The 14250-nt window shown below is 60.2% G+C and overlaps 1 protein-coding gene across 1 annotated transcript in view; it reads right to left on the bottom strand.

Moving 5' to 3' along the window:
• The window catches only part of MYO1G (myosin IG), a 62918-nt gene that overhangs the window by 17577 nt on the left and 31091 nt on the right, over positions 1 to 14250 (bottom strand). Inside the window, exons 17-22 of the mRNA XM_073334895.1 lie at positions 13589 to 13796; positions 12539 to 12762; positions 11984 to 12128; positions 8347 to 8451; positions 7726 to 7839; positions 5802 to 5956 (exon numbers count right to left, since the gene is read on the bottom strand). Of these exons, the coding sequence (XP_073190996.1) occupies positions 5802 to 5956; positions 7726 to 7839; positions 8347 to 8451; positions 11984 to 12128; positions 12539 to 12762; positions 13589 to 13796 (951 nt within the window). The remainder of the gene's footprint in view (positions 1 to 5801; positions 5957 to 7725; positions 7840 to 8346; positions 8452 to 11983; positions 12129 to 12538; positions 12763 to 13588; positions 13797 to 14250) is intronic.

Below are 14250 nucleotides of genomic sequence, written 5' to 3'. Positions count from 1 at the left end.
GCAGTTCCCCCACCCCAGCCGAGTGCCCTGCCGTCACACCGGAGTTTGCTTCCCTCTGGGACTGGCTGGCTTGGGCCCTGCAGTGCTCTGGGAGCCAGCAGGCCTGGAAGCCCAGCATGTTGTTTATGGCTAAATGTCTTGGCTCGGGGTTGGAATAAAACCGGCTGAGGATGCTCAGGGCTCAAGCACTCCCCAGCTATAAATCTGGTGGAGCTGGGAGGTGCGAATTCCCTGTGCTCCGTCTCCCAGACATCCAGCGAGGAGAGCGGGTGATGGACGCTGCTGGGGCTGTCCTCCTGTGAGCACCTAGGGGCCAGTGGGTTGGGTGAGGGGCAGTGGGGGAGGGAAACCAGTTACAAAGAGAAGATAATAAGAGTAGTAGCTTGTGTCTCCATAGCCCCTTTAATCCCAGGGTGCTTTACAGACGGGTATACGAGGCTGAAATGCAGCCACCTCTGGGGTGGAGGATGACAAGCAAGCAATAGAGCATGCTGCACGACAGCTGGGAGCGGGCACTTTGAGCCAAGGGCGCTGGGGCAAACCCCAACTCAGCTGCAAAGGGCCAGGGCCTTCCTCTGCCTGCATGGTAGAGGCATGTGAGGTCTTGTGGCTAGTCAGTGGGGTGGCTAGTAGCACGGTGCTCATTTCAGACAGCAAGTCAGAGGCAGGGCCAGGAAGAGAACCCAGGAGTCCTGACACTGTCTCCAACACTCAGAATAAAAGGGCCATGGGAGCTTTAACTTCCAGCCCAATAGTCATGCCCAGCTTGAAGGGGCCTTGTTCTGTCATCGGACCTGAAGGCCTAAAGGAGTGTGGCATAGTGGCTGGAGCATGGGGCTGGGATTTAGGAGACCTATGGTCAAACCCTGGTTCGGCCGCTGGCCTGCTGGATGACCCTGGACAAATCACAGCCCCTCTGTGCCTCAATTTCCCCACCTGCAAAATGGGTTTAATGACACTGCCCTCATTTGAGCAGCGCTTTGAGATCTGAGCAGGGCATTACTAATTATGCCCATCAGGGAGGGAGCCCTTGTGGAGGGATTGAACTCCAGCGGGAGCTGCAGTGGGGATCCAAAGAGACGGGAGGCAGTGGGACACTCGTATACCGACGGCGAGGATTATTATGGGACACACGGCAATTCTGTGTGTGCCTGTGTCTGGGGTGGGAGGGGCAGTGAATGGAGCAGCAGCTGTCGCTGGGTTAAGAAGACATGAGCGTGGGGCAGGATCAGCCCGTTGCATTGAGCAGGGAAGGCTGCTAGGTAGCTATTAAGACAGGACAAAAGAAAGCCAGGACTGAAATGCAAATGAGAGCCAGGAGCGGAGCAGCTGTGGGGATTCTTAAAGGGGCAGCCACCTTCTCGGGGCGGGGGAAGGGGAATACTGGGGCCTGGGGAAAGATCTGGCTCTGCACCCCCCCGTCTATGGGGAGCCTAGTGCAATGTCAGTCCAGTTGGACAGTTATTTCCTAACCCCCCCCCCCCAGCACCACACATGCAGCCAGGCAGGGGCTGTGGTAGAATGAGAGTTCCCTGCCCGGGAGCAGAGATCACCAAGGATGCTTCACATTCCGCCAACCTTGAGGCCTTGGCTGGGCTGGGACCGAAGCCGGTGGTGTGGCTGCTCTGGTGAAAACCCCTCGTGTTGACATGATGAACACATGCCCCGTTTGATTTGCACTAGTGCCGCTCTGGGGTTAGCTACACCAGTGTGCATAGCGCCTTCCCTAGAGGCTGGCACCAGTGGCTAAAATCCCACTGGGCACATGGCCTGAGATTGCTCAGACTGTGGAAGGGACTGGAGGGAAGAATAACCCTGGGACCCATAACCCTAGACTGTCCTGTAGGGCACAGTCCTGCACTGGACTCCTGGGCATGGCCTGGAGGGTCTAACAGGCCCCTCCTATGGTGATGCTATAAACAACAACTAGCTACATTCCCATTTCACAGATGGAGAAACTGAGGCACCAAGCAATTAAAATGGCTGGTCCAAAGCTACAGAGGAGAATAGGTGTCAGAGCTGGGGACAGAAGCCAGACAACCCCGGCTCCCAGTCCTACACTCACCCCACACTGGCAGGGGGTGGTTTAGCCACTGCAGTCTTCAGAGCATCCCGTTTTCTTGGGAGACAAGGCAAATATTTAGCCATTCTCCCCCCAAACTGGGATTAGGAGGAAGGATGCTTCGTTCAGGGGCAACCCTCCCACTGCTAGCCAGGCACAGTCATGGTAAGAACGTACACAGTCCCTTTCTTCTGGGGATCTCAAAGCCGTTCACAAAGAGGGAGGGAATGGAGGTCTGTAAATTAAGTGACTTGGCCAAGTCTATGGTCCCAGCTCCAAGCCTGGTGCCCTGTCATCCATCCCACCGTCTGTCCATCCATCCTGTAAAGCCCCAGGCAGGAGGGGGATCATGCAGGGAGGGGCAAGGGGGGAGTGAGAGAGGCACTTCAGACTGGAGAGGAGGTAAGCCAGGGAGGGAGACCTCAGCCTGGGGAATGGGCTCTCCAAAGGGGTGGAAGCACCTTCGACAGAGCGGGGCTGTAGGGAATAGTCCAGCCGTGGACCCCACGCACATGGGCTAGCCGGGGCCAGTGTGACATTTCCATGCCCTGCTGCTGGTCCCTCTGGACCACATCGACCTGCTGGCTCTAAGGGGGCACACCCGGGACAAGTCTGTGCCAAGGCAGCTACAATTCCCTGCTGCCACCCTTCAGCACCACGGCCAGCTCCTCAGCCACCAGCTGATCCCAGAGCACAAGGCTTCCCAGGAGGAACCCCCAGCTCTGCCCAGCCCTGCCTGCCCTTCCCCAAGGCCCCAGCGCCCCAGGGAGCTGACAGATCCCTGCCCGGAGGCCAGCTCCTGGGTGAAGGCCCCACCAGTTCCAGCACAGAAACCAGGCTGGGGGTCCCCTGGTCTCCGCCAGCATGTTACCGGCTGAGCTCTTGACCCACCCAATGACAGCTCGGCTCACTGGGAGCTGCCAGTGAGCTGTGTGCGTGCGTGTACGCGTGTGCATGTATGTGTGTGTACACATGCACGTGTGGGGAACTTTCCCCTTCTCCCAGCCCTGCCGTGGGGGCAGACTCATGCCCGCTCTCCAGTGTGCCATGCCACATCGCTCTGGACGGGGCCAACTGGGCCTGCGGTGGAACTCACACCCAGGGACCAGAAAAGCCACTGGCTCCTGGGCCAGCTGCTCCAGGAAGGTCTCTGGGTTACAGGGCGTGTAAGGGGGGTGCGATGGGCAAGAGCTGAGTTCCGGCGGGGCGGGGCAGCCCAATCCTGGGCACACGTCTGTCCCAACCTGCACCAACCGAGCCGGGGAGGGAGAGGGAGCGGCTGGGTGCTCTGGGAGTGGGGCAGGGGCGGGCTGGGGATCTGCCCTGCTCACACTACGTCAGTCTGTCTGCGTCCGTGCGAGTTCGACAGCATCCGTCATTCTGACCCGTCTGTGTCTATCTCCCCGCAAAGGGCGGTCGCTGGCCCTTTAAGAGGGCCCCACCCTGGGAGGGGCGTTACCATCTGGGGGCTCATGTGTGGGGCGGTAATGCCCTACAATCCACTTTGTGACAGTGCTCCGGGAAGAGGGGGGGCCAGCGTACAGCCTCTCTCCCCCCCATCCCCAGCTCTTTTCTTCCCTGCGTCTGGGCAGACCTGTGCCAGCAGCTGCCGAGAGCAGATGGCGCCGGCTCGCCCCAGATCCCTCTCTCCTCCCTCGGTCAATCCTTCAGGGGCTCCGGCAGACAGACATCCATCTGGCACCTGCTGCTCCGCAGGGACTGCCGGCGCAGAGCCAGCCCTGTGGGGGTCAGCAGTGCCCTGTCCACCAGGCTCGCCCTGCAGCAGGCACCGTGCTGCCCTCACCTGCACACGCTGCGCCCTCTCCCGCCTCCGCCCCACGGCCCGGCCCCCACGCATGCTACCGACCTCTTTTGCAGCGACACAAAGCCCCTGTCCGTGGCACCGGGCACAGAACGTTGCCCTGCCAGTACTGGGCAAAGGGCGAACCAGATCCAAAGCCCCTGCCTGCCCCTGGGCTCCTCACTCAGCTCAGCTGGGGTGTGCCGCACAAAGGGGGCGAGCTTCCTCTCACGACCTCCCCAGGCATGTACACACCTACACACCCCTGCCCTCCCCCACCCACACATGGCTGTGTTCTGTCCCCGCCCCGGTGCACACCCTCACCCAGCCGCTCTGCAGCATGGCCACACAAACGCACCCGCTTGTGGAGACCCACTCTCCACGCTCGGGCCCTTGTGTTCCCTGGAGGCCAGGGCGGGGAGCAGCCCCCAGCCTTGGCGAAGGCTCGCTAGCACCCCTGGCTGTAACCTGCCGAGCCTGGGAGCTCTGGAGCTGGCTTCATGCCCCCAGATCTGGGCTCAGCCCCCTCCCAGCCAGCTCCCACACCTGCTTTGCATCACAGTGGCAGGGGGAGCAGCAGGGTCAGGAAGAACTCTCTAATCCGGCCCAACCCCCCACCCCAGATGGGAGCTCGTGGGCAGGCGCCCCTGGCCTTGAGGCTTGCTGCCGTGACAGCTGGAGGCTGCAATGGGCCCGCGTGCCTTTGCACAATGCCTGATTAGGAGATTAGGCTGCGAACGAGCCTTCCCGGCCGCACGGCTGGTTCTTTCTTGGCCTGCACGCCCCCCGCCTGCCCCCAGCCAGGAACCAGCGCCAGCAGCATCCTCAGCTCTCCACTGCCCAGGATCAATACCCAGCATCCCTGCCAATGCAGCTTCTCCAGATTGGCACAGGCTCCTCTCCCTGCCAGTGCAGACACACTCCCTCTTGTACGGGTGGTAATGGGCCGTGGAGCCTTTCGACTCCTGTTTGTGGGGTTGAATCCATCCCAGGCGCCGCCGGTGTCTGAGAGCGGGTCGTAGACTACAAAGCCAGAAGGGACTGTTGGGATCTTCTCCTCTGACAGCCTTTATAATACAGGCTCAACCCACTAGGAGCAGGGTTTGAATGCGTGGGGGGGGAGCCCTGGTGGATTTCAAGCCCAACACCTTAACCGCTGAGCCACCATAGCCGGATAATTCGCAGGCGTGGCTCAATCCACTAGCCACAGCCGGTCACCTCGAGCCGCCTAGTGACAGTGACCAGTTGATAGTTGTCTGGTGGCCTTTGTCTGGGGAGCCAGAGTCTGAACGGGCCAGTTGGGCCAGAGCTCCTGTCACCCAGCCCATCAAGAAAGATGCCACAGGAACAGCCCCCCTGACCCACCACTGTCTCGTGCAGGCCCTTAGTACTCGGGAAGAGGCTCAGGCTGATCAGTTCCTTCTTCCAAGGGAAGCTGCTATCAACTGCAGGCTTCTTCAGGGCTGAACCAAGTACTAACCCCTGCCCTAGCTGCCGTTATCCTCTGCAAGGGCTACGCCCCAAAACTGGAGTCATGCCACTCCACTCAGAGCTGAAATGCTGCCACCTCTGGGGTGGAACACAGCAGCTGCTCAACAGCACACAGTAACAGCTACACTGGAGTTTAGGAGAGAAAATCTGGACTATAGCATTCAGATGATACCTCAAGGGAAATGTAATTATTTGGCTGGACTGTGGGGGACAGAGCCCTAAAACACCACAAGATCTGTAATGGTCGCAAACAGTCAAGGTCGCACTTTACAGCCGATCTGCAGGACAGCACCTCCCTCAGCACCATGCCAAAGCCTTGGGTTCATCTCTGACTCCCAGGGAAGAACACCAGCACCACCATGGTTTTCCCATCCACACCCTGACCTAGCTGTGCCCGGACCCCTTGCCCCGTCCCTTCTTGTGTCTTGCACCAATGCCATCACTCACGTTTTGAAGTGGTCCACCAGCACCCCCACCAGCTCCCCAACTCGGTTGTCCTCTTCCGGCTGCATCTTATGGAAGCAGATGACCAGGTCGTCGTGGGTCTGGGTGTGAAACACCACCAGCTGGTCTTGGCAGCTGGTCACGCTCACCCCCGTCACCTGTACAGCACAAACACACTCCGGGTTAGTGACACGCCAGGCCCCCTAGCTGAGGCAGGGTGCGATTCCCCACATGGCCACCAGGGGGCAAAAGGCAGGGCGGTAGCTGGGCGTCTACGGTCTATTGCTATTGGTCTTTCATTTTCTAAGCCCACCCACAACCAGACGCCACATCAGCCAATGAGATGGCAAATTGGCTAGTGTTTGTTCAGCACGGAGATGATTCTGTATTCTGATTGGCTGACGGGAGGAGATGTGGCGGGTCCGGGTGATGTCATCCCCGCCAGATCACATGTTCCTCACTGCCATGGGCCAAGGGGTCCATCATGCCCAGAGACTAGGCATCTCCCCTCAGATCTGCCCCCTGCGCGGCACCAGCTGCTTTCCCGGAGCGCCACAGAGAGGGGAATTTCCTCCAGGGCACAGGAGTTAAGGATAGAAAAGGCCCAGGCGATCTAACCAGTCTCCCTGCAAGTTCAGGACTATTCCCTGCCCCAGCATTGCCAGCTCTTGTGCCTTTATCATTAACTTTGCGGTACCTGGTGTTTCTATAAATCCCCAGCTCCCAGAGTCATGTGATTATGCAGAGAAGAGGAGGGGCTGAGGTCCCTGCGATGGCAGGGAATTGATTTGGTGAGCGATGCCTAGATGATCCTGCCAAGCGACCCATGCCCCAAGCTGCAGAGCAAGGCAGGTGTTTGACGCCTGTCTCGTGATTTTTGACCGTTTGGGGTGGTGACGCTGTTGCTGCTGCGTCCTGTCCAGGTTTAATGCTGTAGTAGCATGGTGCCCTCTGCCCCTCAGTGCTATTCACTGTAACACCACAGAGGTGGCTGCGGGAAGGAGCAGCAGCTAATGGTTAGAGCAGAGGATGAGGCATTGGGAGTCCTGGGTTTAGTTCCTGGCTCTGTGGGCAAGTCACTGCATCTCAGCTTGCTGCTCTGTTCAGCGCTCCTTAGAAGAGCACCGGGGTGTTATGGGATCGCAGTCAGGCGGGACATGGACTCTGAAGAAAAGGACCTTCAGAGATGCTGTGCTGAATATCTTGGGAAGGGCATTTGGGATTCTGCCTCATTACCCAGGTCTTGGTTTTCCCCATGAAAGGACATTTTCCAGCTGCTTCGGGATCAACTTCCAGCAACGCTGCCCCTAACCACCCTGCTTGTCTGCACTGGGGTTCAGGAGTCTCAAGAAATCCCACTACTGCCCCCAGCCAGCACTGGAAGGGGGACAGAGCAGCTGAGCCTGGTCTTCTCCATCTCTGCTGTGCCCACTTGGCTTCGATCAGGGCTGCTGGCCGTGGTACCCAGCCTGCTGATGATCCACCAGAGGAGATGGGAGGGCTCAAGCCGCCCCACGAGCTGTGTGCTGGTATAACAGACCCCATGCTCTCCCAGCGTCATCCATGCCTTCCTTGGGGGGAAATCCCATGGGCACCCCCTGCTACTGCTGTCTTCTCCCTTGCATGACTGACATAAAGATCCCATTGTTCTTGTTTCCACATTCAAGTGTCCACGCCTGTGAGACACTCCCTGTCCCCTGGCCGGCAGCCTTGGCAGAGAGCCCCAGGACTGAGTGGGTCACGGAGGCTCAGCTCCCCTCTCGGCCTGGCAGGGGTCCCGGCAGGGCACAGCTGTGGGCTGTATCAGGGACCCTTGCCCTGCTGTCCCCGCTATGCAGACAGGGGCCTTGCTGTCAGAGCAGCCCCTTGCATCGGACCAGTCCCTGAGGGTTACGGCACCCCCTGGCCCAGCTCATGGGGCACTCACCATGCTCAGAGGCAGGGTCCGCATCACCTTGTACTCCTTCTTGGGCTCCAGCTTGTAGAGGTGCTGGTCCGTGACGAGAATGGCCCGGTCCCTGCTCTTGTTAAAGCGGTTGATCTGCATGGCAGGGGAGACAAAGTTACCTGGAGTTGGGGGAGAAACACAGCCAGGGCCCTGAGTAAGAGGCAGGCAGCCAGGCCAGCCTGCAGGCAGGACTTTGCCCAGGGGTCCCCAGCTCCCTGCCCGCTCCCATGTGCCCCAACCCTGCTGGGGAGGGGGGCTCCCTCCTACCCTCCCAGGAGCAGCCACTCAGTGCTCCACTCTCACGGACACCCGATCCCAAACCTTCCTCACCCCTGGCTGCTTGGAGAAACAAGGGTGCTGAGGACCAGGCAGAATGGGGTCCCCATGTGTGTGTGTGTGTGGGGAAACGGCCCATCAGCACTATGGATGCAGGTGGGCCCAGAACTCCTGCTGGATCCTGCCATTCTCCGGGCCGGCGGAGAGGGGGTCTCCCCAGGCTGGAGGGGCTGAGGCAGGCAGTGTCCAGCACACAGTGCAGGCCATGGCAGGAGGGAGGGGGGCCCAGCCCCCCAGGGGGCCCTGCTGCACCAGGCTCCTCACCTTGCGGACATGGCAGGAGAACAGCACCGAGCCAAAGTGCACTTTGTCCTTCAGGGCCTGCACCCTCCTGGCGAACTGGGTGGCCATGACAGGGTTTTCAGCCACCTGGAGAGCAGAACAGAACCGGGGAGAGGCTCCGTCAGGCAGAGAGGGATCTCCCCATGCCGAGGGGGAGGCAGAGCTACCTGTGCAGGAGGCAGGCTGATTCGGCACGGAGCAGGAAGGGGCTTTCGCTAGCTTGAGCGCGACTCTGCCGGTAGCACGGCGTGCTGCGCGCTCAGCGGCTCCCTGGAGCTAAGCAGGGCAGGAGCTGCTCGGCACTCGACTGGGAGACCCGCGCAGGGGGAGCCGAGGAGTCAGCTGCTGATGCTCTTCCCTCTTGGTCAGCACTGAAGTGATACCCGTGGGGAGGAGAAAATCCCACAGCAGGCCCACTCAGTCTCCAGCCCTTTGCCCACCCATGCCCAGCTGGGATCTGTTGCCCCGTGGTAGCACCCTCCGGGCCCATTCCCACGGCCTTGATGCCTCCCCAGCCCTGAGCTCACTCCTCTCCCCCAGCCTGATAGGCCCCTGGATGGCCCTGGCTCCGTGCCGTGCTTTACAAGCCCTTTGAGTTAAACTGGTACCCCCACCCCATGTGTTCACTCTCCATGCCCAATGGGCAGCTGGGATGAGAAGGCCCCCGTGCCTTGCTCCCATACCGGTTTGGAGCCGGTTTTGTCGGGTTAGCTGGCACTTCTGAGCTCACTAAAGCCAAACAGGTTTAAATCCAAGTGCCGGTGTCCACCCTGGGAGCCTAGAAACTGGGTCAGGCCAAGGACAGTCTAGTCCGGCCTGCTGGCTCTCCTAGGGGCCAGTGCTAGGTGCTCTGGAGGGGAAGGTGTCGGAACCCACAGGAGCAGATGTGCTCCCCACAGTAGGTCTCACCCTGATCACTAAACACAAGAGGTTGGTTCGAGCCCCAAAGCAGGAGTGTGTTAGCATTAACAATGGTCACTCTGGATAGTCCTGTTAGCCAGATAAACAGCCTTTTGGAATCTTGCTCAGTTCTTGATGTCAGTATCATCCTGTGGCAGTGAGTTCCACAGGCTGATTACAACTTAAGTGAAAGTGTTAGCTTAGCAGGTGCAGCTCTGTATGTAGAGCCAGGCTATGCATCCAGTCTGTGGGCCTGGCTACTGCCTTTGCCTCAGAGCCCACCGACACATTTAACAGCCAGTTTCCTTGGCTTCCTCTCCTCCAACTCATTCCTAAAGGTCCCAGAGGATACAGGATCCTTCACGGCCTGACCTAAATTACGCAGCTGCGTGTTATTACGGTGGCTGCATTCCAGCGGTGTGCACGGAATTTGTGGAGCACTCTGGATTGACGGGCCCAATCAAAGAGCTGTTATGATCCAGTCCTATGGCAAACTAGCACGAAACCATAAACAGCAGCAGCCACCCGCAGAGGCGTTTACTCTCGGCTCAGACACAAGGGCCTGATCCTGCTGCTAGCCACAGCAGTGTAAATCAGGAGGGACGGCGAAGCAGACAGCGTGAGATCAGAATCAGGCCCAAATCAAACTCACACACACTCCTCTCCTGGCATGAAATGACCGGAAGGGGTTTGCAGGGTATCTGCTCCGCTGCCTTGTGCTTCCTTGTGGGGACCATCCCAGTGTTCAGAGCCCTGCCGGGGTGAATTCACTGGTGGGGCCGGGAGATTTCCACCACACAGGCCCTGTTTGACCAGCAAGTGCCATGTGGCCATGGCGGGGCCAGCTGTGGGGTTAATTCAGCCCCCATGGGCAGGGTCCCGTACAGCCAACGCTTTCAGCCGGCAGCAGCGTGGGGCTTTGTCGGCTGGAGAGGAACAATCTAGCCTCTCCGAGTGCCCGAGCGAGAGCTACTGGAGACAACCTCCCATTCCTGGCGAAAGGCAGGTGCATCTGGAGATGTGGATGCCCGCTGTTCAGGGAGACGCAGCACTCAGAGTGCGGGACTTGGAGAGCCAGGCACAGCCCCAACTCCCCGCCCCATGCACCCCCGGACACGAGTGGCGCACATGGGCCCAGACACACCCAGAACAGGCCCCGCACGCTCCCACGGAGCCACACACTACACGCACAGAGACGCACACAGGCATAGACAGACGCCCAGCATATGCACACAGGCAAACACAGAACTCCTGCTCTCACTCACACAGACACACACAATGCCTGCCCAAAGCACACCGGGCAGACATCCCCCCCAGATGAACACACAGCCAGCTAGTGTAGGTCTCTGGCCACATACAAACACAGCCAGACCCGTGCCCCCCCCCTCCCCCCATTGAGTTCCCTGGAAACATGCTGGCTTGGATCCTCCCAGGGGAAAGGAACACTGGGGCCCCTCTGGGGAGCTGAGCCACAGCCCAGGGAACAGCTGCCAGAGCAGGAAGTAGGCAGCAAAAGGCCTCTCAGTGTAGCAAGGAGGCACCTGCTCCTGGCAGGCTGCTGAGCCAGAGGAGAACAAGAGGCCAGTCAATGCCCAGCGTGGGCAGCGTGGTGGTGGGCAGCTCTTGGTCCAGGTTGGCATAATTGAAGGGATGACCCTGATCCCCAGGGGAGACCTGTCACCCCACTGCAGCCTAGTTGCCAACTAGCCTGGCACATGACCCTACCAAGGAGGGATGGGGAGTTTTGTTTCCAGATCCAGACAAGTGGGGGGTGGGTGAACCCCCCCCACACTCTGCCCACAACCCAGTGACTGAGAGACACTGGAGCTCAGAGTCACCCTGGCAGTACCAACCGGGGAGGCAAAGAGAAGGACTTGCACACTGGCACTCAGCCTGGCACTAGGCAGAAGGGAGCCGCACCACACAGTGGGCTGAGGCGGAATGGAGATGGAGTAGCACAAAAATGCGGCCACTTCTGGGGTGGGACGCAGCTGCCGTTTAACATCCCGCAGCAACGTGGCCAAAAAAAAAAAAATCAAAGAAAACGTTGCATCTAGCTGAAGCCACAATGGGTGCCAGAACGTACCTCAAAGCTGGAATCTGGCCGGGACCCCTGATAGTTACAGGAGCGCCCAGGCTCCTCAGTGTCAGATGGGCACCACCTGCGGGCGGCCCCGCGCCCCCTGCACTGTACAGGGGTACGGACTCACAGAGAGGAACGCTGTCACTGGTACCGCTCCTGGGGTCTCCTCCCAGCCACACGCTGCTTGGCTTGCGCAAGCCGAGGGACCCCCAGCCATTCCTTCTCAGCCTGGACATGGGAGGGGCGAGGGGGCAGAGCCAGGAGAGCCCAGAGGAGGAGGGGCACAGGGGACCAGCCCGGGAGAAACAAAGAGAGAAACGGGGCTGTAACGAGAGCCTGTCGCTATGGCAACTGGAGCCTGGCAGCAGAAAGCACCTGTGGGCGTCGAGAGCAGATGCTCGGGCGGGCAGCTGCCTCCCCCGCCCCTCGCCCAGCTGGGAAGCCCTCTGAGCACAGCACCCACCTCCCCCAGTGCTGCTTTCACAGCATGGGAGCAGGAGGATGCCCTGCCCCCTTCCAAGAGAGCAGCGCCCCCTGCTGGATCACCGAGGCCACGCCAATTCCCCACCTGCCTCCCATCCCGAGCCCACTCTGCCAGCGTCACTGGCCCAGCAGCTCCCCGGGCCAAAGACTCACCGACGACAGGTAATCCCGGCCCCAGTTCCTCTGGCAACCCCAGTCTTTGCGCAAGCCCTGCAGCACTTCCATGGCCGCCACCTTGGCCTGGATCTGCGCCATGTCCGAGGGAGGGATGTTCTTCACGATCTGTCTGGCTCGCCACCTGCAGCGAGGGGAGGGGGCTCAGGGATCCTGGCTGCCCTGCTAGGCTCCTGGTCCACCCCTGAGCGCAGCGCCCTAGCCTCTAGGGGGCAGCCTCGCGCACAGCATCCCCCCCGGGCAGGCTGCGAGCCGGGGGCCTGCATTTGCTCTCCTCGGCTTATCGTAAAGCATCGTGCCCGGCTGCCACTGGGCATATCCCGTGGGGATGAAGCAATCACTGCCTACTAGTCAGCTGGGCACGGGCCGAGGCGTGGGGTAGCCAGGGGGCTGTGGGAGAGGAGCGAGGGGCATGGGCTGAGCTGGGGTGGCGGGGGACGGTTGCCAGGCTGCACTGTGGCTGATTCTAGCCTCGTCAGCGAGGGGCCCAGGGGGAGCAGGGCGTGCGTCCAGGGTGCCACCCCCCGGCGTTACCTGCGGAAGAGCAGCTTGCTGTTCTCCTGGAACTGCATCAGCACCGCCGGTGGGTCGGGCCACTCCACGCTCTTGCCATAGTCGGCCATGCTGCGCACCGCCTGGAAGCGGTGCACCAGCTCCAGCAGATATGTCTTCACCTTGAGCCGCTTGTAGTAACCCATGATGGTGTAGATGGCACGCAGGTACCGGCAGCGCCGCCGGGCCAGGGCCCCCCGCCACGCCTGGGACAGACACACAGACCCAGTCACAGCTCTGCTGGCAGGGCCTCACATGCCAGCCCCCAGGACCCCACACCCAGTGCCCTGCGGCCATCAGGAGAAAACCCCACGGCCAGCGACTCTTGCGTTCAGAGCCACACAAACCATGGGGCCATCTCCAGCCCCACACCATGTCTCCTCTCTCTGCCGCAGGAGGATTCCAGAGCCCTTTACAAACCAGGCACATGGGGATCCCTCCACCCACCACCAAAGGGCAGCCACCTCTGGGGTGGGATGCAGCAGCTGTTTCGCACGTGGCAATGTCGCACAACCATTTAGAGCAGGAAGTGAAGGAGCTGTTGGCATTGACGTGAAAACGCAGAGGGAATGACAGCAGGAAAAAGGCAGCCCATAGCACAGTGGCTCTAGGGCCTGGGAGCCCAGCCTGGGCTGGCTGAAGAGTTTTGAACCAAACCTTCTACTATCAGAACCACAGGTGGCTCAGTCATGGGGAGAGGCTGTGGTGCATCATGGGAGATGTAGTCCGGGCAGAGGCACAGTCTGTGGAGTGGGGCAAGCACAGTCAGGGGACTGCACCCACAGGGCACAGCGAGCACCTGGGGCCCAACCTCAGCACTGCGCCCCTTCATCGGACCTTGCCTGCCAGCAACCCAGCTCCATTAGGTACCTGCCGGATCACGGGCAGTGCCCGCCCTTCCCTGCCCTCCCCTGTGCCCATGTCCTGTCTCCCCCTGCTCTAACTCCCTCACACACACGGAGGGGATCACTTCTCTTTGCCTGGGGGGGGCGGGTAGAGCAGCTCAGCAACACCCCTCCAGCACCCCCTCACCTTCTGCAGCAGGAGCACGATGATGGGGATGAGCTGGGCCCGCTCCTGCTCCAGGCAGAAGAGGGTCTGGGGCATGCGGATGAAGAGCTTGGTGTGACCATAGGCCACGTCATCCTGGAAGCCGTGCTGGTTGATGAGGGCCTGTGTGGCCTCCTGGTCCGTGGGCATGAGGTGGTTGGGCCACGTGTACTCGCAGGTCATCTTATACCTGAGCATTGAGACAGCAAGGTCCTGAGCACAGAGAGCAGCCGGGCTGGCCTCCGGGGAAGGGGCAGCTCTGACCCATGGTGGGGACCGGGGTCAGGACGGAGCGGGAAGGGGAGGTGCAGCACAGGGCAGCAGGATCATAGAAGATCGGGGTTGGAAGGGACCTCAGGAGGTCATCTAGTCCAACCCCCTGCTCAAAGCAGGACCAATCCCCAACTAAATCATCCCAGCCAGGGCTTTGTCAAGCCTGACCTTAAAAACCTCTAAGGAAGGAGATTCTACCACCTCCCTAGGAAACGCATTCCAGTGTTTCACCACCCTCCTAGTGAAAAAGTTTTTCCTAATATCCAACCTAAACCTCCCCCACTGCAACTTGAGACCATTACTCCTTGTTCTGTCATCTGCTACCACTGAAAACAGTCTAGAGCCATCCTCTTTGGAACCCCCTTTCAGGT

Source organism: Lepidochelys kempii, chromosome 2 (genome assembly GCF_965140265.1).
Source record: "Lepidochelys kempii isolate rLepKem1 chromosome 2, rLepKem1.hap2, whole genome shotgun sequence".
NCBI classification, from domain to species: domain Eukaryota; kingdom Metazoa; phylum Chordata; order Testudines; family Cheloniidae; genus Lepidochelys; species Lepidochelys kempii.
The sequence above is the reverse complement of the archived record's forward strand: the minus strand, read 5'-3'. Positions and strand labels throughout refer to the sequence as shown.